Source organism: Tenrec ecaudatus, chromosome 14 (assembly GCF_050624435.1).
Source record: "Tenrec ecaudatus isolate mTenEca1 chromosome 14, mTenEca1.hap1, whole genome shotgun sequence".
In the NCBI taxonomy this organism is placed as follows: domain Eukaryota; kingdom Metazoa; phylum Chordata; class Mammalia; order Afrosoricida; family Tenrecidae; genus Tenrec; species Tenrec ecaudatus.
Genome location: NC_134543.1, coordinates 50,815,505 through 50,838,511, shown reverse-complemented (window position 1 = coordinate 50,838,511; position 23,007 = coordinate 50,815,505). Strand labels below are relative to the sequence as shown.

Here is a 23,007-nt window from a genome sequence, read left to right as displayed (position 1 = left end):
CACTCGTACAGTGACAGGCAACTGCCAAGAGGATGTGACCAAGGGAAGTCATATGGTAGACAGCAGAGTAGCAGAAGATGCTTACCCATGTGTTAGTGACTGGGCAAGAGTATCATGTGTGGATCCTAACAAATTGGTGGCAAAGTTGCAAAGAATAGAAAATTCAGAGCAATAAATTGTGTCAGTGCGGAACCTGCACATAGACCAAGTGCCAATTATTCAAAGAGAACAAGGAAATATGGTGTGGATGAAAAACAGCCAAGATACTGTCCTTTCACCACACTGTACATGTCAACTGAGCAAATAATTCAAGAAGCTGAGCTCCATAAAGGTGGCCTTAGGTTCGGAGGAAGTCTTATTAATAACTTTCTTTAGAGACCTGTGACATGCAGATAACAACCTTGCTTACCAAAAGACACAGGGTTCCCTTTAAAATAAGCATTTAAAGTAATTATTGATGAAGATCAAAGCCTACAATCCTCAGTGTGGACTTCACTACAACCTAAAACAAAACTCCTAACTGGACTAATAAGCAATGGGCCAGGACTAAAGATTGAAATTGTCGACAAGGGCGCCTTTTACTGGGACCCACAATCAGTGGCCACGGGAGCATCAGCTGGATGCTTTCTCCTATTCCAACGTCCACTGTCCCTCCCACAGCACTCTGCTTCTCTGCTGGGTCCAACCATCCAGTGCAGTGACCACACCAAGCTCAGACAATATACAATCATTAGGAGGGGATTGGGGGGGGTGGGGTGGCGGTAGGGACGGACAGGGCCAGTGGTAATTAGGGAAGTTAACAGGTTACCATGATCAAAACATTCAGGATATAGTCTTTGGTCCACAGCAGTGGCTCCTCAGCCAGTAGTCAAAGGATGTACTGCAATGCTGCAAAAGGAAAGTTACATGTTACCAGAAGATCATGCTTGTAAAGAAGAGGGTCAGACAAAAAGGGGGAAGGCTTTGAATGATAAGGATAGAAACAGGCGCTGTGGGGTCCCTGGGCTCAAACGTAGCAATGATTGTGAGGATGTCGCAGGACTGAACAGTGTTGTTGTACAGAGGGTTGTTATACGTCAGAATCAGCTGGACAGCCCCTAAAACAGCATCATTTTTCCCCAGATAAAGTTCACTGCTGAATCACTGTGTGGCTTAAACAGATAACCCAAATGAACCAGGCAGGTAACAATAACTCTGAAGGGCGTGGAGGGGAGTGAAAAATGAAAAGCTGGGAGTCCTTTCAGGTTAACAGTTTATTTAGACCAGTACGAGCACCATGCGCTAACAAAAGACTGTCTGAAATAAACATGCAATATGAACTAGCAGAGACTGAAACCGCAGCCGGAGAGTTGTGCCAGTTGCTGAGTTTGATAAATGCTGACGGGGAATTGTTAAAATTCACAAGACTGACCATTCGTGTTTCAAGCCTCCTGAATGAGATTATATTGGACCATCGAAACCACTGAGAACTGCCCTGATGTGTTAGTGATCTCAAACAAAATTCAAGTAATTAACTACATGTGCATGAACGATATTCCACAAAGCAAAACAACCCCCCCCAACCACTGTTTCTATCACAACCTTAATGTAGTTGTTTTCAATATTACAAGATCAGCTCATGGACGTGATATGTCTTATGGACTAATAGAAAACAGAGTTGAGGACATCGGTTTTACATGGCCTACAGTATTAGGTACGTTCTTGCAGAAGTACAAAATAAGATGGGGTTGGGAATGTTTAAGACATTCCTTCACATAGTTGTAAAGTCTCCGATTCTGTAAAGATCCCAGTTTCACCAGCTTATTACAGCAAATAGAGAATGCAACCATACCGTGATTTGAATTGACAGCATGAGTTACACTCTACTTCCACCAAATATCAGCATGGAAACTCTCATGAGAATCTCTAGTTATCCACTCATCACTACTAGTCCACACTATGGATTAATGACATTGCTTGCATCTTAAAAGCAGTTTTGTTTTTTTTTTTAATATGCCTTCTTTCCTTCCTTATCTATTTGGGTAGAGGGAAAAATAGTCAAATTTAATTTGGTAATAAACTCCCCTAACTGGAATTTTTTAGTTAAGTGTCAGACCAGGATACAGTTTATGGCTCCATTTGACTCCTGAAAATAGGAGGCAGAATGGGACAGAAAGTGCTGATGGGCATTTTGCTATGTAAAGACTATTGAGTAATGACAATAAAAAAATTTTAGCAACACCCTCCTAAACATGAGAATGTTTAACTGCACTAGGCATTTTGTAAACTTTTTCGAAACAGACATTTAAACGTTTTAGGAGTCAGTTAAACAAAGATAGTCAAACAACTTTTTTTCCTGACAGGATTGCTTCAATACCAGAACAAAGTGGATACTGTTCAAAACATTTGGAATTTCAGCATAGTAACCTGAGAACCGACTCTTCATAAGCCATTTATGTTGCCAGAGAAACCAGACGGAAAACATACTGTGCTTACTAGCTGGCTCTAGCCTGACAACGTTAGATGTTACGCAGACTGCTGCGGGCCCAATGGTTTCAGACTGAAGAGCTGGTTCGGAAGACCCTGAAGGAGGCTCCCAGGCTGCTGCCCGAAAGGAAAGAGGACAGAGGACATAAGACCAAACGGGAATAGTCGGTACTTGAAGACACGGAATGGGAAAACTGGAATGATCAAATGTAGGGTTACTACTATTGGAGAGAAGGCAAAACAAGTTGTTCAAATAGGAAAGACATGCAGAATTTGATCATCAGATAAAAGGGAAATTTATATACTATTTGGGAATACTTATTAAGCTAAGCATAGGATTTATAAATCTCCCTGCAGGACATTTAATAGTACATTAAAACAAAACAAAACTCACTGCAATGGAATCAACGCTGACTCATAGTGACCCTCTCTGGGTTTCCGAGACTGTAACTGTGTGTGGGAGTAGAAAGCCCAGTCTTTCTCCCATGGAGCTGCTAGTGGGTTTGAACTGCCAACCAGCAGATCACAGCCCAACTCTTAACCACTCTATCACCAGGGGTCCTTAATTGTACATAGAGAGGGAGTTTAAAAAAAAAGTTCTAATCCCCCAACCTCAATCTATACTCTTGCAGATTACTTTTCTGATGAGAAGCTAGCCATTAGCAGAACCAAGAGCTCTGTGCAAGGAAGGGTGACAGTATCTCACATTATGGACAGCAGAGTTTTCCAAACATAAACACAAAACCCCAAAAAATCCATGCATGATGAAATGAGAAACCTCATTAAAAGATACATTCTTATGGAGCTTGTCAGTTTCTCTTATTGCTGTGACCAAGTGAAAAAAGACCTTATTTCCTTCATTCAAAAACATTAAAAACTCCCCATTCACTTGGGTTACATTTGCTTTCTATATAATTCTAGGCAAGTTATTCTCCAATAGCAAAATACATTTTTAAAGAATTCATAAACTTCTTGGGTGAAGTTTGGTCTCTCTCTGGAAACTGGCATAAAGACTCATCTCCATCTACTAACCAAAATAAACACCCAATCTACCACCACTTTCTGATCTCCAACTCTTGCTTCCTTATTTCTGGATTAGTGGAACCAAGTGGTACGTCACCCAGAGATGCTGAGAACAAAAGATGCGCTCTTCGATATTGTAAAAATTCCAACCATCCTAACCTCTTTATTACAGTTGGCACAAAAACCTCAAAAAGGATTCAGTGAATGTATGGAACATATGCCAACATAAAAACAACTGTATGTCTAAAATAACAAAAATGTTTTACTATGAGAACTCACACAACTTATTTGGTTAGTCTTAAGACTACCTATTGTTAAATTAATGTTAAGCCGCTACTTAAACTGTTTTTTAAAGTATGTTCAGATTAGAAGAATACTTGCCTTATGATAAGGATGTCATTATGTATCAAGATTAGTTAATTATTCAGGTGTCTACTTTAAAATATCCTGACATTTAGAATATAAGCTATAGATTCCATTGATGTTAATATTAACTGTGGTCAAAGTGATAAGTAAATTTTCCCTATGGCACAAACTTAATCAATACAGCTAAAATGATAACTACGACTGCCAAATATTCACCGATGCATGCAGGTAATTGGGATTTTAAAAATATCATGTTGAGTTTATTACAAATTTCAAGCTCACACATTAGAAAATTATTTTACTTGGACCCTTTACAAAAGTAATTTCACCAAATCTGGAATATTGGCAGTGTAAAAGTCATAAACTAACTGTAAAGCTACCAAATTAAAGGCACAAGATGAACACATTGAAAAATAACTAGTGTTCATAGGACAACATTAGGAGATGCTTTGTAAATCAAACACTAACCTAGGTTCAAAATTATCTAAAAGTTACATCATCAGAAATGAAGCCCTTGATTAGGTATAACCCACCAATTTAAAAACCAAGACACTACTATCCATAAGGAAGCCTCGGAGCCACTGTCATGACTTTATCACAAAATCTAACTTCCAGACTTTGAGAATGACTGATGAACATAGTTTCTAGACTTGATTTTTAAAATATGGGAAATCAAAGGTATGGAATCATTTTTGAAAAATGTTATAAAAAATTTTTTTAACTTAAAAAAAGAAAAATGTTGTTTTACTGTAGATTAAACCATAGGACATCCATGGCTCAAAATCAGGTTACTCAGGTCTTTAACCCTAAATTAAGTTCAAAGGCTCAACAAGTGATAATATATTATTTTCATATATAAACTGTTAATATCCTATTTGTCAAGGAGGCAACTGTTGTCTTATCACAACCTAATAGCCACTTTCCAATGGTGTCTGTAAATAGTAACAAATTCTGAACCATAAGTTATAGAAATTAGTCACAAGAGTGCAAAAGTCCCTGGGGAGAAGTATCCACCTAACAATTACAAATATAAGGAAACGCTTTACAAAGTTTCATTACTATGAAGATAATTCTTCTTTGTTCAAACTTTGCACAAATGAGGATTTTTCTTTACTGCAGGAAACAAACTGTAAATAACAGTGCATTTTAGGCATAAATAAGTATTTATGTCTGGTTCCAGTATGTATGATCAGGTTAATACATAAATACTTTAGAAACACAGAAGTTCACATTAGTGGAAAAATCCAAGTTTCTCCCGTAACCATTCTTCAGTTAGGTCTTCAGTATTTCTTATTTCAAATACCTTAAGGAAAAAAACCAAAACATACATTTATCATTTACATTCTCAAAGGAAAAAATCAAACACATAAGTTGAATACTAAATGCCAAATTCTGTCTCTCTTCTTACTGATCATGGCTTGACCTGTTAGAGACCCTTTGAGAGGTACTTTTTAAAGGGTAACTATTCAGTTATCACAGTTCAGAAGCCAAAAGGGCATGAAACCAACATTCTCTTAAAAGCACAAATCTATGAACACTATTAACAAGCAGTTCTACACATCTCACTCACTGGAGACAAAGAACACCCAAAGTACACCAGAACCAGCTGTTTGCCACGGAGAGAGAGGGAGGGAGAGGAGAGACACAGCTCACAATCAACCTAGTTCATTAAGAACTACAGAAACGTATGCAAGTGGTCCTGGCTTTGAGTTTGGGATGCAAGCATAAATGGAGGGACGGCCAGAGCCACAAGTCTCAAGCAGGACTCTGAAGAAGCCCAGCCCCGAGAGCATGGCTGGTGCAAGACAAGCTACCACAGCAGAAGGGAGGGCGGGCCGGGGGCGGGGAGGCTCTGAATCCCAGCGTTGACACGGACTGTGGTGAGAGCGTGGGTGGATCAGCGATCCTCCTGGCATAGTTCTAGTCTTGCACTATTCCATCTTAAACTTCAATGCAGAACTATCCTCAACTTATATAAATACATAGAAGGTGCATAAGGTTGGAGAGGAAGTAGTCCTCTTACCGTGAATCTTCACAAATGCCATTAGACCACATGGTTAATCTTAAAGCAAGAACCTCATCTGAAACAGAAAGGTCTAGCTTTCCTAAAATTCCTGACAATTTCAATGACTTAGCTTCAGCTTCGGAAACCACAAAGTTAATTGTACAACATGGAATTCCTGGTTTATTTTCAATGTTGCCCTTTATCTATTAAAAATTTCATTATGGAGATAAAAAAACAGCCCTTCAGATTATGTCAGCTTTTCCTTAACTCTACATATACTTAATATGCAAATAACTTAGAAATAGAAACATCCATTCTAAGAGCCTAAGAGCCAGTCATCATAAAATTGTCCCAAAATAAGCCAAATAGACACACTACCTTGGTGAGTTCAGCTGTTTGGACTAGCTTATTCTTACTCCCAGCATACATCATCTGCTGTTCAGGCTTACATCCTAGAAAAGAGAGTATAATGTGGAAATGATGTATAGACTCTGAAAAAGTACTAGTTTATATCATTTACTTGATAAATAAGACACATTTAAGATTTCTTGTCCTACTGAATTAACAAAACCTTCAGTTGAACTGTATACAGATTGTATTTTGAGAATCTCATCATGCAGACTGTCAGCACCAAGAGACATAACTGAGTTATAAATAGACAATTCTACAGGGCAGCAAAAATAAATGAGGCTAGATTTTGGTACAGTCTGACTTTTAGAACCTTGCAAATACTTGACTTCTCTGCACGTGTGTTCATTTTGACATTAACTATCAAGGTCAAAGCCTTGGGTTTTGATAGGGTAGGGTAGGGTAGGGTAGGCCAGTGAGGCAGGGAGAACTGCCCTGAGGCACAGACTCCAGTCTATTTTCCGAGCACATCAAAAGACAGAGTAACATTTAGAAAAGACCTCCGTGAGACTTGACTGGGTTGAACGGTGCAGGGTGAGGGTCCCACCATCGGAACACTAAGAGCCACTTTCATATCCAGTGCAGCCACTCTGAAGCCCTCTCAAGTTCAAAGGCACGTTTACTAGGAACTATTCCCTGAAATATACACACAAACACAGGCCATCCTTTCCAAGGGTCACTCTCTGCTCCTCTGCGTTACGGATGACGTCTGTGAGTATCTGTCTTTGCTAAGCAAGAGAAATCTGAAGAGAACTTTCACTGTTATAAGAGGCTAAAAGTGAAGCACTTTGTTTACAGGTCAAAGAAGCCGTGCACACCCAGAGCGGCATCACCTTACTCCTTAGCTCTCAGCTCCTGAGAGCCGACAGCATTTTGAACCCTGTCTGTCAGCATCTGGGCTGATCTCCATTTATTCTGCACATCTGTTAGCAAAACAAGCCTCCCATCTCTCAGCCACCCACTGTGCCCATGAGCTTCCCAATTCCGTGAGTGCATATATTATTGCTCCTTTATATAGGCTGTGGATTTATCATTGCTACTTTCACCAAGTTGGTAATGTTTTAGGTTTCATGTGTTATTTTAGATGATTTGGTCAGTTATTTTTTTAATCTGAGAATGTTCAACAACTTTTCCCATATAAATTAACAGTGATTGCTTCGCTTTCAGCCACTTTGGCTTATAAAGGTTTCAAAGGAGTGTCTTTCAGATGTCAGGGAAACCAGTATACAGCATGCATGCTTACACACAAAATGTGTATACTTATAAACATGATTAAAATCAAAGATATACTTTTGAGAATTAAAAATGTCATCACATTTCAAAATCCTTAGAATGTGCACATGGTTAGATCCAACAACACCTCTAAAAAGTTGTCCTGAACCATAATAAGTTCTAAGGCAAGATGCCTGGCACAGAAGTCCAACCACCTCTGCACACCTCCTCGTAAGGTGACTCAACACCTTTCATCTTGAAACAAAATCAACCACAAACGTCTTGTCGAGTAAAAAATGTGTTTTATTACATGAGGGCTAAATCTGGACTGTTTAAAGAAATCACTTACCAACAGGGCTGGAGAAAATAAAGCATAAAGGATATGAAACTCTGCCGTCATCATGTTGGTATTTATAACTATATACAATGAAGGTTTTTCTCAAGTTAAAGAAATGAGATTTAGTGCTCTTTTTTCAGCCAGGGACCCTCAGCTGGGGAGTCCATTCCCACCCACAGCACCGGGGTGTCGAGAACAGACCTGCTCCAGGGGGTCTCTGGCTGTCATCTTTTATGAAAGCAGACTGCCAGGCCTTTTCTCCGTGTTTCATCAACGAAGTTCTGAAGGAAAAAGGCACTTGGGGAGCTAGCAAATGGCAAATTTCAATCCTTACCAATTCAGGCCATACCTCCCAATTATTATCTTTCCTTATTATATATGGGCCTCAAAATTAGCATAAAATCATATGCTTTCTAAAAAAATAAACTGACTGAAAATATAAATTTGCCAATATGGATTTTCTCTATTTTTATTGTACATATGTTGTACTAAAAGGGATCTTTAAAAACAGAAATTATTTCTCACAAATACATCAATAGTTCAATATGAACATGTTTTGTTTTTTTAAATTGGGGGCTCTTACAGCTCTTATCATAATCCATACATATATCCATTGTGTCAAACCCATCTGTAATGAACATATACGTTTTAATTTGGTGGTGATCATGATGGAGAAATTGATTTGATAAAATATACCTTTTAAAATTTGATCAAATGAGTGTCAGGGATAAAATCCTGTTGACTAAATAGAACATTTTTTTAAAGAACCAAGAAAGGATATCGAGGTTGTCTTTCAGGTAGTTCATCTTTAAGTTCATCAGGTGAAATGCCCTGCAGTGATTAAAAGAAAAAGCAAGTGGTAACTATTTCCTCACCCATAAACCCTTATGGAGATATAATGCAACATATTCTACTAAAAGTTATACATTCAGACTTGTATGCCACAAAGTGCAATTTTATTTGACTAAATTGTCCATAAACAAAGGTTACTAAACTCTCATCCCACCCAAAGCCCCCTCCACTTTCTTCCCTTCATAATTAAACACGGGGCAGGAGACATAGCAGCTGATGCTGACGTGCTACAGATCAGGAAACAGTAAGAGAAGCTGACTCCTCGGAGGAAACGATGTCAGATGTAAGGTGGAAATGCACCGTCTCTCACTGTGACTTAATTTGATGAACTTAATACTTGTTAAAGGATTTTCATTTTTAATGGCCAAGTATTTGCTTTAGAAGTAAGTTTTAAAGCTGAGTCAATTTTTAGTGACTATAAAGCATCTTCCACCACTTATTACACTGAAATCCACTAGAGCTATACAGAAGGTAATTAAACTAGCAAGATAATGTACTATCCAGCAATTAGCACATGCTTTTCTTTTTTTAAAAAATACTTTGTTGGGGGCTCTTACATCTCTTATCACAATCCATACATTCATCCAGTGTGTCAAGCACATTTGCGCATATGCCACCATCGTTTTCAAAGCATTCTCTTCCCACTTGAGCCTGCTAGCACATGCTTTTTATGCATACTGAACATGCACTTAAATTAGGCTCAGAACTCATCTGAGCAGCACAAGTAACTAATATGGCATCTTTTGAACAGTAACAACTTCTTCACTATGAAATTGTATTTAGCTGATTGAACCAACCTCAAGTTCCTCATCCAGTACCACCAGGCGTTTATCCTTGTCAATCTTCACTAAAAGAAAAACACAATATAAGTAAACAATAATTCCAATTTGAACCTGATCCACTCATTCCACCCACATTCTCAGGCTTGCTTTGTCTTTCTTTTTTTTGGGGGGGGGGGCAGGGGGACATCTAAAGTTAAAACAAGAAACTGAAAACAAATTAGCAGTTTGAGTTTATAGTCTATTCGGTAGCTTTTCTGCTTTTTCAAGCAGTTAGCTTTTATAGGCTGTACCCACAATTCATAGCCCCAATTTACTTATTTGGGAAGAGCCCTCCTGGCTTAGGGGTTCTGCCTACTTCGAAATCTAGTTCAGAATCACCAGTGCTCCTTAGGAGAAGGAGGTAGCTTTCTACTCCCATAAAGAGTTAGTCTCAGAATGCCATAGGCGCAGCTCTGCTCTGTTCTTAAAGGGCCACATTTCAGTTGTAATCAACTCATGGAAGTGAGTTTGGTTTGGTTTAATTTGCTTATTAGGATAACCATCTGGTGCAAATGGTTAAAACATTCACCGGCTACCCAGAGGCTCGGCGGAAGTAAGGTCTACAAGAATCTACTCCTCACACAAGCGGGCCACCGAAAACCCAATGGCACACAGGGGCTCACCCAGAATCAAAATCAACTTGACTGCAACTGGTCTGTTTATTTAGAATGCTAGAATAAGTCATACATTTTCTGCCTTAAGGAAGACATTTCGCCGCAATAACAAAGTCTGAATAAGAAAAAGCCTGCCAGGTGACTGACTGTGATGTGCCTAGCCGCAGTGCGGTTAGAATTGCAAAGGGGAAGTGTCTCAGGTGTCAGGATAGAGAACTGGCCAGACACCCAGCACCTCCAGAATCAGGGCGTGATTATTCATGACTGTCCAGTAGCATTTCTCTGAGGAACCAAACAATCAAAACCGCAGAGGTAACTAAAGTCAAATACTCACACATGTGACAAAACAAAGCCAAACCAAAATGCTTTTTTGGGGGGATGAGAAGCCTTCTTTTTACTAGTTTGAAAAGACCATTTTTGGTTTTTCCCTAATTGCATCATAAATCTGGTGAGGTACATACAATATGACTCCCTCACCTTTTGTGGTCAGTTGACAGTTGACATATTTTCAATGTTAAGGAACTATCTGTGCTGAACTGTAACTCTGTAATAGAACCAGAATTCATGGAGCATCGTCACGGCCCACGCTTACTTCTTTTGTGGGGTGTGCCTCTGTTAAGCACACTGTACATGTTTAATGTTCACCCCTTGTCCTTCATCTACCCACAGGTTAAAGGTCATCTTGAGAACAGAAGGGAAACCTGCCTAACATCCTTTCCATTTCCAGACGTCAGTGACACTTCAAAAAACTTTCCATCAACCAGAGTTGAGTAAGATTCTGCACCACCCTAAACCCAGCACTGAGCTTTACCATTTGGCCTGGCCGTCTTGAGACCCTAGAGATGTAAGGATGGAGTTGGAGGAGCCAATAAGAATGGTTATCCTCATGCTCCAAGGGACCAGGAGCGTCTCCAGAGCTACGTGGCCAGCTGCAAGGACTATGGACCAGCTGGGACACGAGCCCTGGCCTGTGACATTAAAAAGTTATCTAAAAAGGAAGAAGGGGGAAAAAAGAACCAGGAAGCTCCAACATTACTTTCTAAAGGCTCGGTTTACTCAATGCCACTGTAATTAACGACAGAGCCACCCAAATTAGGAGCATGTAACTAACAGAGGACTACTTTCTGCTTACTTATAATGGCAGCATTGTTCGTTTCTTTGCGAAAACGAAACTTTCTTAGCTTTTCCACTAAATCTTCAGCAACATCACAAACCACCAAAGATTCACTCTAGAAAAGGAAAAAAAGAGAAAAATTACACACAAACTGTGATAATATATGTACATGTTAAAGTTAGAAAGTCTAATACCTTTTATCAAAAAATGTGAATTATGTGAAAGCATTCAAGTGAAACAAGCAAACGTCTAGATCTTTTCAGTCTACAGATCGTTGGACCAATATTACTTAAACACACCACATCTGTTCAGTTTCTAAGTAGGGTATGCTATGTCCTTCTCTCTGACTCAAAGAGCAGAAACGTACAAAAGTGCAATTTCATGAGAACTGGAGAAGGGAAGTCAAGGTTCTGTCTACTCTAGGAAGGAAGGTATGGTTTTGCAACAGGCTAAAAGAGGAAAATCGTTTCAATGTATATAGAATTAATGTGACATTTGTTCATATTAAAGCCAAGTGTGAAAAATGAGACCAAAAAGTTTATAACTTAATTAAATGACTATCGAGAAAACAAGGGAGCTATGAAAAATGTATGAAGGAAGGAGGCCTGACAGCGTGTAAGTTCTTTGCTGGACTGCTAACTGAAAAGTTGACAGTTCTAACCCACAAGCCGCTGTGAGGGAGAAATGTTTTGGTCTGCTTCCTTCCATGAAGGCTACAGCCTGGGAAACCTTATGAGGCAGTTCTACTCTGTCCAGTGGGGTTACTGTGAGTCAGAAGTAACCACACGGCACACCTTAGCCTAAGAAGTCCAGCATCACGAACTAAACCAATGCACAAAGGCAAAACTAGATGAAATAAATGTAAAAGCTAGATCTTTTAGAAACCAGAGACTCTTCCCCAGATATTTATCAATAAAATTATTAAAGGCTGTTGTGTTCTTGGGGGAGGGAGGGGAAAAATGAGGAGCTGATACCAAAGACTCAAGCAGAAAGAAAATGTTTTGAGGATGATGATGGCAACAAATGTGCTTGATACAATGGATGTATGGACTGTGATGAGTTGTACGAGCTCCCAATAAAACGGTTTCTTTAAACAAAAGGCTGTTGTGCATAACCTCAAACAATATTCTCTACCTATTTGATCCAGAGCAATGGTTCTCAACCTGTGGGTCATGACCCCTTTGGGGGGTTAAATGACCCTTTCACAGGGGTCACCTGATTCATAACAGTAGCAAAATGACACCTGTAGGAAGTAACAACGAAAATAATTTTGTGGTTGGGGGTCACCACAACATGAGGAACTGTATTAAAGGGTCACGGCATGAGGAAGGTTGAGAACCACTGCTCTAGAGTCTATTGCAATGGCTACACAGAGATCAGAGACAATATTCATGATTACAGGGTTTATTAAGGAATTAACAAGCTGCAATGCAAGTGAGAAATGCTTGGGATAAAGTTGTTCATCAGCATATTACAAAGATCTTTCACAGCTACCAAGAAACATTCCAAGGGCATGCCACTCCGCTAGAGAGCTCAATCCACAGGCAGTCAGCTCAAGCTCCATAGGTCAGCAAACCAAGCTCCCAAAATTGAGTGTCCAGAGGCACCCCACTCCAGTAAGCCTCAGCCTGAAGACACTCGGCTCCACCTCTGTGTGTCAGCAAGCCCAGCTCCCCCAGTTGAATGCCCAGAGGCACCCCACTCCACAAGCAGCCTGCTGTTCAAAAGCTCTCAGCTTTACTTGCTCTGTGGGCTGGGAAGTCCACCACTGTTTCATACTCTGGTTCCTGGTTCTGCTGCTACTCTGCTGATGTCACACTTGTCTTCTGGGTCAAGGAGATAACTGCACAGGATTTCGGGGACCAGATGACACGCTCCACTCACAGCTTTTGATGGTAGTGAGATTCCCCTCTCCTGCTTCTCAGAGGACTCATTTTCTGAGCAGGATGGCATCCACAATGTATCCTGTTGGCAATTACTCAGTGGTGAATCCTATACCCCCACCTCTTACCCAGACTCAGACAAGGAAAGGTCATTTGGTGAATTACAGAGTCACATTAAAAAGTCACTGCCCTGCAAAGGCCTGCTTGTTTCAGTGGCACAGATGTACTGAATCACTACTGACTACAAGAAAGAGGATGGACATCTTTTATGTGTAAAACTTTGAGTACATTCAAAAGTAAAAGCACTACTATAGTGAAACCCTATGCCCTTATACTTCACTTTCACTATCAACACAGGAAACAACACACAGTTGCCACTGAGTCCATTCTAACTCAGAGGACCATGTAAGACAGGAGAACACTCCACTGGATTTCCAAGGCTGTGATCTTTATGGAAACAGACTGCACATCTCTTCTTGCAGAGTGCTGGTGGTTCCAAACCATCGACCTTGCAGTTAGCAGGAGAGCACTTGACCACTTTGCCACCAGGGTTCCCTTTATCAACACAGAGCCAGACGTGCGTGTGTGTGTGTTTTATTGAGTTTTTGTTGAAAATGAACACCGCATGTTAGGTTCATATTTGACCTTCCACATATAATTGTTCAGTGGCATTAGTCACCTTTATTACAGTGTGTCCACCTGCTTTGTGTTCAGCTTGTTTCCTCTAGCCTCCCTACAGGCAGTGGGCTAACCAACAGAGCTCCATGGGACAAAGTTCAGGCTTTCTACTCCTTTAAATAGTCTTGGAAACCAACAGGGGGCAGTGTTGCCCCACACTGTGGCTCTGAGTCAGAATGGGCTCTGTGGCAATGGTTTGGCTCACCCTGTGTTCTCTGCAATGCCTGCGTCGTTTTTACTTTAAACATTCACTTCCACCTTCACCTCCTCTCTCACTGGACTGCTAACCACATACTTCAAACTTGTCTGCAACTCTGCAGGAGAAAGCTCTCTGTTCCACTAGAGACTTTGAGGCTCAGTGACTTCTACATAACAATGCCCCCTCTCAGCAAAACAACATTTCCCAAAGTGGGTGGTACCACCCGTGGGGCCCCTAGGGGATCATGGGGTACCACAAAGGCAGATACTTACACTTTACTTGAATTGTGGCCTATAATAAAAGCTTTTAATCAGAGGGTACTAAGTAATTTTTTTTTGAAAGTAGATTGGTAGAACAAATAAGTTGGGGACTCTTTATACTACACAGGATCACTGAGTCGGAATTGACTCAATGGCAAAGAGTTTGGTCTCTTGGAGTTTATGTTTTCCCACTAATTGAACTGTCCCATGGGGCAACATAAATACCAAAAATCATTTCACCAGTAGTTATTTAGAATGTTTCATTACAATGATAGTGTCATTAAAAATAGACAATAACTTTCACCTAACCAACAATAACTTCAGTATAAAAAAATCTAAATACTGTTCAAATTTCCCTCATTGTTGTCAAGTTCTTTGGTTTGTTGAGTCAGGTTCCAAATTAAGGCCCATGTAATTTTGTCTCTATTAATATATAATGTCTCTCTTCAAGAAAATCAGAATACTGGACCACATGGCTGGCCCCACCCCTCACCCTACAGGGGACAACACAGTGTAGGAATTTCACCCGCTCTGATCCCACCACACCGAGGCAAAACACTAAGAGGGTGCAACAGAACAAGGGAATGAAGTGGCAAGGTGCCCAGGGAATGCTGAGGTGGACTTTGGGGCCAGGGCATGGTGCCCCAACAGACTGGGCTGGAAAACACTCCCAAAGGCCAACAAACAATCCTTGAACTAACTACAAGTTTGTTTTTGTCACTGGTATGTTGTTGTTTTGTTGTATATTGTTGCTTGGTTTTGCTGTATTGTTTTGTACATGTTATTATCTCCACAGGACTGTTTAAATAAATAGGCTGGATGAACAATCTGGAGGAGAAAACAACGGGACCGAGAGTTTGGGGGGACATGGGAGAGGGGGAAGTGCGGGGAAAGGTAGTGGTGTTAATAAGTCCAGGCACAAAGGAACAAGTGATCCAAATCGGTGGTGAGGAGGGTGTGGGAGGTCTGGTAGGGCATGATCAAGGGTAATGTAACCAAGAGGAATTGCTGAAACCCTGGTGGGGACTGAGCATGATAGTGGGACAGGAGGAAAGTCAAGAGATAGAGGAAAGAGCTGGGTGGCAAAGGGCATTTATAGAGGTCTAAATAAAGACATGTAAATATGCAAATATATTTATATATGAGAATGGGGAAATAGACCTATGTGCCTATATTTATAGGTTTAGCATTAAGGTAACAGAAAGATGTTGGGCCTCCACTCAAGTACTCCCTCAATGCAAGAATACTTCCTTCTATTAAATTGGCATTCTATGATGCTCACCTTCCCGACACAACCTCTGAAGACAAAGCAGGTGAATAAGCAAATGTGGTGAAGAAAGCTGATGGTGTCTGGCTATCAAAAGAGATAGCCTCTGGGGTCTTAAAGGCTTGAAGGTAAACAAGCGGCCATCTAGCTCAGAAGCAACAAAGCCCACATGGAAGAAGCACACCAGCCTGTGTGATCATGAGGTGCTGAAGGGATCAGTTATCAGGCATCAAAGAACAAAAATTCATACCATTGTGTGCTCACATCCATGATACGATCGCTGAAGACAAATGGGTGCATAAGCAAATGTGGCAAAGAAAGCTAATGGTGCCTGGCTAGCAGAAGATATAGCATCTGGGGTCTTAAAGGCTTCAAGGTAAACAAGCGGCCATCTAGCTCAAAGCAACAAAGCCCACATGGGAGAAGCACACCAGCCTGTGCGATCACGAGGTGTCGAAGGGATCAGGTCTCAGGCATCATCACAACAAAAATCTTATCATAGTGAATGAGGGGGAGTGCAGAGTGGAGACCCAAAGCCCATTTGTAGGCCACTGGATATCCCCTTACAGAAGGGTCTCGGGGAGATGAGCTGGTCAGGGTGCAATGTAGTAACGATGAAAATACAACTTTCCTCTAGTTCCTAAATGCTTCCCCCCACCCCACCACCATGATCGCAATTCTATCTTGCAAGTCTGGCTAGACCAGAGGATGGACACTGGTGCAGATAGGAGCTGAAGGCACAGGGAATCCAGGACAGATGATCCCTTCAGGAACAGTGGTGTGAGTGGTGATACTGGGAGGGTGGGGGGGATGGAAAGGGGGAACCGATTACAAGGCTCTACACTTGACCTCCTCCCTGGAGGATGGACAACAAAAAAGTGGGTGAAGGGAGACATCAGACAGGTCAAGATATGACAAAATAATAATTTATAAATTATCGAGGGTTCATGAGAGAGGGGGGAACAGGGAGGGAGGGGGAAAATGAGCTGATTCCAGGGTCTTAAGTGGAGAGCAAATGTTTTGAGAATAATGAGGGCAATGAATGTACAAATGTGCTGTACACAATTGATATATGTATGGATTGTGTTAAGAGTTGTATGAGCCTCTAATAAAATGATTTTTAAAAAAAGGAAAATCAGAATACTTCTCAGGCCAGTCCTAAATATATACTCATGAACACCAAAGAGAATTATGGCCTTCAATTTTAAATTACACTAAAAATTTAATAAAAGCTTGCTGTTTTGATCTTACTTTGGTGAAAGCACAATTTAAAGCCTCAAATACCTATCAATCTGAAACTGTTCCTTAACTGTAGCAGAATACTCGTAATATATAAGGAATGGGCTACCAGAGTATAAGGGTTTGGGTTTTTATAAATCATTTTATTGGGGGCTCATACAGGTCTTATCACAATCCATCATACATACATCCATGGTGTCAAGCATGTTTGTACATATGTTACCATCATCATTTTCAAAGCATTTTCTACTTGAGTCTTGGTATCAGGTCATTTTTCCCCCTCTGTCCCCCAGGATATGGTCTTATACATCAGAAAGTACACTTTACCAATACATACTCACCAATAAGTAACACTCTTGTATGTGTTATGTTCTTCCAGTTTTAGCTCTTTTAAAGAAGAAATGCTGTTACATGCATTTTCTGGAAGCTAGGATTAAGTTCTATCCCACTATTTTTTTTGAATCTTTCAAGAAACAAAACCAGAAAATGAGTTTCCATTCTCTTCCCACAAAAGAACCACTATCAGAACTAACAAATATTTTGGATTTCTGTTTATGTAAAGACCACGTTTTCATAAGACTTGTCTTCTAGCTCTGATATCCAAAGCTCCTTGTGAAATCTTGATAATCCTAAGGAGCTATTTTAATTTGTGTAGGGTTTTTGTTTTTAAACTTACACTCTACATTTATTTTTTTGGTGTTGGGTTTTTGACCCAGTTAACATTAACCGGGGAAATTACTTTCAATTGCAAATTAAACTTGAGAGCTTAATTTTACATTATTTCCCAACTACTAACATGGACAATATTAAAAGATAAAGTTTAAACACGATTATAAAAGGAAGACTGGCATTGGGGAAATTATGAACATTCTAAATTACATTTTTGAATATTTAATCTTATAACTCCTTTTTAAATTTGCATTTGTATCATTTCCAATATCACAATAAGGCCAAAATTACTTCCTAGGGGGAAAAAAAAGGGCTCAGGCTCAGCTAACTTTTACTGCTTACAATTTAGAATTCCATTAAGAATAAGATTACTGCCCTACTCCCTCAATGCAAGAACTCTTTGTTCTAATAACCCAGCATTCTGTAATGCTCACCTTTCCTGACATGATCACTGAAGACAAAGCGGGTGCATAAGCCAATGTAGTAAAGAAAGCTGATGGTGCTCGGCTATAAAGATATAGCATCTGGGGTCTTAGATGACTGAAGATAAAAAAGTGGCCATCTAGCGAGAAGCAACAAAGCCCACAAAGAAGCACGCCAGCCTGTGTGATCATGAGGTGTCCATGAGATCAGGTTATCAGGCATCAAAGACCCAGAACAAAAAATCATATCAATGTGAATAAGGGGGAGTGCAGAGTAGAGACCCAAAGCCCATCTGTAGACAACTGGACATCTACTTACAGAAGGGTCACAAGGAAGAGACGAGCCAGTCAGGGTGCAGTATAGCACCAGTGAAACAGAACTTTCCTCTAGTTATTTTTTAAATCATTTTATTGGGGGCTCATACAACTCTTATCATAATCCATACATACATCCATTGTGTCAAGCACATTTGTACATTTGTTGCCATCATCATTCTCAAAACATTTGCTTTCAACTTGAGCCCTTGATATCAGCTCCTATTTTTCCCTTTCCTCTAGTTCTTTAATGCTTCCTTTCTCCCACTATCATGATCCCAATTCTACCTTACAAATCGGCTAGACGAGAGCATGTACACTGGTACAGATCAGAGCTGGAAACACAGGGAATCCAGGACAGATAACTCCCTCAGGACCAATAATGAGAGTAACCATACCAGGCAGGTAAGGGGAGGGTGGGGGAGGCAAGGTGGAACTGATCACAATGATCTACATATAACCCCCTTCCCAGGGGATGGACAACAGAAAAGTGGATGAAGGGAGACAGCGTTCGGTGTAAAATTTGAAAAAAAATTATAATGCATAAATTATCAAGGGTTCTTGAGGGAAGGAGGGGGTATGGGGAGGGAAAAATAAGCTGCTACCAAGGGTTCAAGTAGAAAGAAAATGTTTTGAGAATGATGATGGCAACATATGTACAAATGTACCTGACACAGTGGATGTATGGATTGTGATAAGAGCTGTAAGAGCCCTCAACAAAATGACTTAAAAAAAGATTACTGCCCTAAAAACTTCATATGGTAAATGTTATAATAAAATAAAAATGGAGTTGAACTCAATTATTTATTGGTCTATCCATACAACAAATTTATTAGCCAGTCACGGTGCCAAGTGCTAGGAAAACAACTGATGTAAAATTAAAAACGAGAAATGGTCCTTGCCCACAGAGAGCTTACATTATATTCTAGTAGAAAACAGAATACCATAAGGATAAGGCTCCAAAATGTACAATTACATTGGGGAAGGGGCTAGGAAAGAGAGGGAGACCATGCTGGGAACATACAGTAGAGTCAAAGGAGGGTCCCTTGACAAACATCTGAAGAATTACAATGGATGGTGTAAACTACCTGTGAGCACGGGCCATCACATATAACAAAAAGCCAGAGTGACTCAAGCACCAAGAATGAACAAGGTACAAGAGGATAGTGGGGGCCGCACTCCATAGTGCCAGATGGTCATCTGGTGAAAGGCAAGATGCTACCGGGTTCCAGGAAGGGTGTTGACAGAAACATGATCAGCATGGTGAAAAGATCACCTTAGCTGTGGTGTGAACCGGAAACAGGCAGAGCCAGCATGAATAAAGCAAAATTAGTTAACTAGCCAGGCTCGTGCAGAAGAGATGAAAGGAGCTTAGAGGCTGACAGGGATCATACAGAGGGAAAAAAGATGATGACCAAAGCCGACATTTATTTAACATATATTTAAGTAACATACATTTAACATCAGGTGAAAAGCACTATGCTATGTACTTCATATGGGTCTCCCTTCATGATCAAAATAATCTCACGAGATGGGTACTATTATAATCCTCCTTTTTCAGGAAACAGTTCTTACAGTTAAGTATCTCCCCAATTTTGCAGCTAGTAGAGCCAGGATTCTAACCAACTGGTCTAAATTCTAGTCCTCCCTCTTAGCCACCACAGAGATTGGTGGCAGACCGGATTATTGGGAGGTGGAGATACTAAGGGAAAAGGGTTCCCAAGATTCTAGACTCTGGCTTGTATAACAGATTGAATGATGCTACTTTCTATTTAGTTAGAAGGTCACTGAGAAAAGACCAGATTGGGAGGAAAGAGAAAGAGTTCTATCAAAGATAAATTGAGGTGACTCTGAGGCATGAGTAAGTAGTTGAGTATTCTCATAGCTCTGGACTGGATGTCAGAAACAAGATCTGACATACACAAAGTTACCAGTCATCTGCAAATAGGCGCTAAGTGAAGCCATGACTGTAGGTTAGAAAGGGTGGAGAGAGAATAGAGGAAGGGAAAAGGACTCAAGCCTAGTGAGATTCCTACATGTGCTGTCCAGGAGAAAGTGAGTGCTCTTCCTGAAGACAAACTGACCAAGAGAAGAAAAAAGAGAAAACAGACCCTAAATTCAAGAAATATTTTCCCGGCCATTTTATTTAGTCTAAAACCAGTCAAAGACAAGGCAAAAACAAATCGGTCCTCTTGAGGGAGACCTTGGGCTTGAGGCTGTAATTGTGTTCCAGGATTCAGTCCTGTAGCTCAATTCTGAAGCATGGGAAACAAAGGAAACTAGTCGTAAAGTACACTGCCAGAGGGCAAAGCTTCTCCTGGGTCACAGTCAGTGATCAGGATCCCTGGTAGAGCAGTGTGTACCCACTGGGTGTAACACCAGTTGCTTGCTCTATGGGAGAAAGATGAGACTTTCTGCTCCCGGTTAAAGATTTACAGGCTTTCTGGATATGATTGATTTGTGGAATTGTGGATGAAGTGCTAATAAAATAAAAGAATTACAGCCTCAGAAATCCAGTGTGACTCTGTCCTATATGGTCACTGAGGAGCCCTGGTGGCACAGTGGTTAAACATTGGCTGTGATCTGCAATGTCAACAGTTCAAGACTACCAGCCAATTCTTGGGAGAAAGAATGGTTTTCTACTCCAATAAAGAGTGAACCATCTCAGAAATTCACAGGGGCAGGTCTACTCTGAGCAGTAGGATCACTATGAGTCAGCACAGACTCCCGGTCAGTGAGTTCGGTTTCTGGATATGGTCAATAGTTGGAGTCTACAAGGACGCCATGGTAGTGAGTGTCAATGGTCAGAAAGAATTCAAGAGAGGCTGAATTCAAATAGACTCATGACTCCCACGGTAAACCACAGCCTTCTCAGAATGTAAGCTTTAATAAGGAGGAAGTCCAGGAACTCTAATATCTCAGAAGCCAAGGGAAATCCGGGAGGAAAGAAAATGCCTCAAAAATGAAAGAAAGAAAAAAGGTCAACAGATGAAAGATGAAGAAAAAGGAGAATTGAAAACGGGCCAATAGCTTTAATGACCGTGCCAAGACTTCTTTTCTTCTTTGATGGAAGAGAGTGGAGGAGTGGTAAGAGAAGACCCAACTCAAAATCCCTCCCTCCATCAAGTCGATTGTGTAAGGAAGCAGAGAGCCTCCTTTTTCTCCCCTAGACTCCTGGGCCTAGGGAGACTGGTGGGTTTGAACTGCTGACTGTGGGGTTAGCAGCCCAACAAAGAACCCACCACGCCGGCGGGGCGCCTTCATCTACAGACTGGAATCCAAGAGCCCCTGTTTAGAAGCTGGGTGCTTTAGCCGACTAAGTCACAGTGGGGTGTTTCTGGTTTTTGTTTTGTTCCTCATGAAAGAAACTTGAGCATATACAGGTTTTCAGTGTGGTGGGGAGGATCCTGATTTCACCCTATTCGTGAAGGTGGGGTGCAAAACCCGGAGGAGAATGTAAGCCGTCGCCCCCGGGCCCACTGAAAACGAACGCTTTGAAACGGAACGTGGCTTTAGGAACCACTCAAAAGGTTTCCAAGTGGGGAGAGGAGAAATCTTCAGGGGCAAGTCAGGGGGCGGCGGCGGCGAACGCCCAGACGCGGCCCTGAGAAGGGCATCGGAAGCCAAGCCCTCCGTGCGCAGGCCTCCAGGCCACGGGTTCCCGGCGCCCCTCCGGGGCCCTTGGGCCTCGCCCCGGCTCGGGCAGGGTGGTCGGCGTTTGGAGCCAGCTTTCGGGGGGCCCGGCCCCCGGCGCCTCCGAATCAGCATCCTGGGGCGAGGAAGCCTCCAGCGGGGGCCGGGGGCGACCCGCCCGCCGCAGCGGCAGTCCGCAGAGCGCCTCGGCCCGGACTTGGGCTGCAGCACGCTGCCCTTGGGCCGAGCGTGGCTCTGGGCACCAGCCGGCCCCCCCGCCCCGGGCGCTGCCCGCCGGCCGGGCCGGCTCCGGACGACGAGCGAGCCCGCGGGCTGGCCCGGCCCTCCGCCCCCGCCCTCCCGGGGCAGCTCACCATTTTCCTTCCGGCCGGCCGCGGGCTCTCGCCTCCCCTCGGGCCCCTTTAAGAATGGCGCGGCAGCCGCCTCCCTTCCTGGCCCGGCCTGGGAAGAGCGTCCGCCTCCTGCGCACGTGGCCGCGGCGGCCGGCACGTGACGGCGGACGGTGGCCGGCGCGGCTCAAAACTAACCGCGCGCCTGCTCTTCCCTCCCGCGGCCTCTGGAGCGCCCGTGCGAGGGACGCCCTTCAAGCGCACGCGTACCCATTTACTTTCTTTCTTCTTCTTCTTCTTCTTCTTTTTTTTTTTAACATTTTATTAGGGATTCATACAACTCTTATCACATTCCATACATACATCAATTTCGTAAAGCACATCTGTACATTCTTTGCCCTCATCATTTTCAAAGCATTTGCTCTCCACTTAAGCCCTTTGCATCAGGTCCTCTTTTTTCCCCTCCCTCCCTCCTCCCCCCTCCCTCATGAGCCCTTGATAATTTATAGATTATTATTTTGTCATATCTTGCCCTGTCCGGAGTCTCCCTTCACCCCCTTTTCTGTTGTCCATCTTCCAGGGAGGAGGTCACATGTAGATCCTTGTCATCGGTTCCCCCTTTCCAACCCACTCACTCTCTACCCTCCCAGGATCGCCCCTCACACCCCTGGTCCTGAAGGTATCATCCACCCTGGATTCCCTGTGCTTCCAGCTTCTATCTTCACCAGTGTTCAACTTCTGCTCTATCCAGACTTGCAAGGTAGAATTCGGATCATGGTAGTGGGGGTGGGGGTGTGGAGGAAGCATTTAGGAACTGGAGGAAAGCTGTATTCTTCATCCGTGCTACGTCGCACCCTGACTGACTTATCTCCTC

General features: G+C 42.0%; 1 protein-coding gene across 1 annotated transcript; it reads right to left on the bottom strand.

Moving 5' to 3' along the window:
• Positions 1-1,238: 1,238 nt before the first annotated feature.
• On the bottom strand, positions 1,239-22,304 carry GMFB (glia maturation factor beta). The gene is made up of 7 exons (XM_075532051.1): positions 22,158-22,304; positions 11,237-11,333; positions 9,467-9,516; positions 8,599-8,648; positions 7,830-7,912; positions 6,239-6,312; positions 1,239-5,158 (listed from the first exon to the last, which is right to left on the bottom strand). Exons 1-7 carry the CDS (start codon positions 22,158-22,160, stop codon positions 5,087-5,089), a joined length of 429 nt encoding a protein of 142 aa, XP_075388166.1. The 5' UTR covers positions 22,161-22,304; the 3' UTR covers positions 1,239-5,086.
• Between the last annotated feature and the right edge of the window lie 703 nt (positions 22,305-23,007).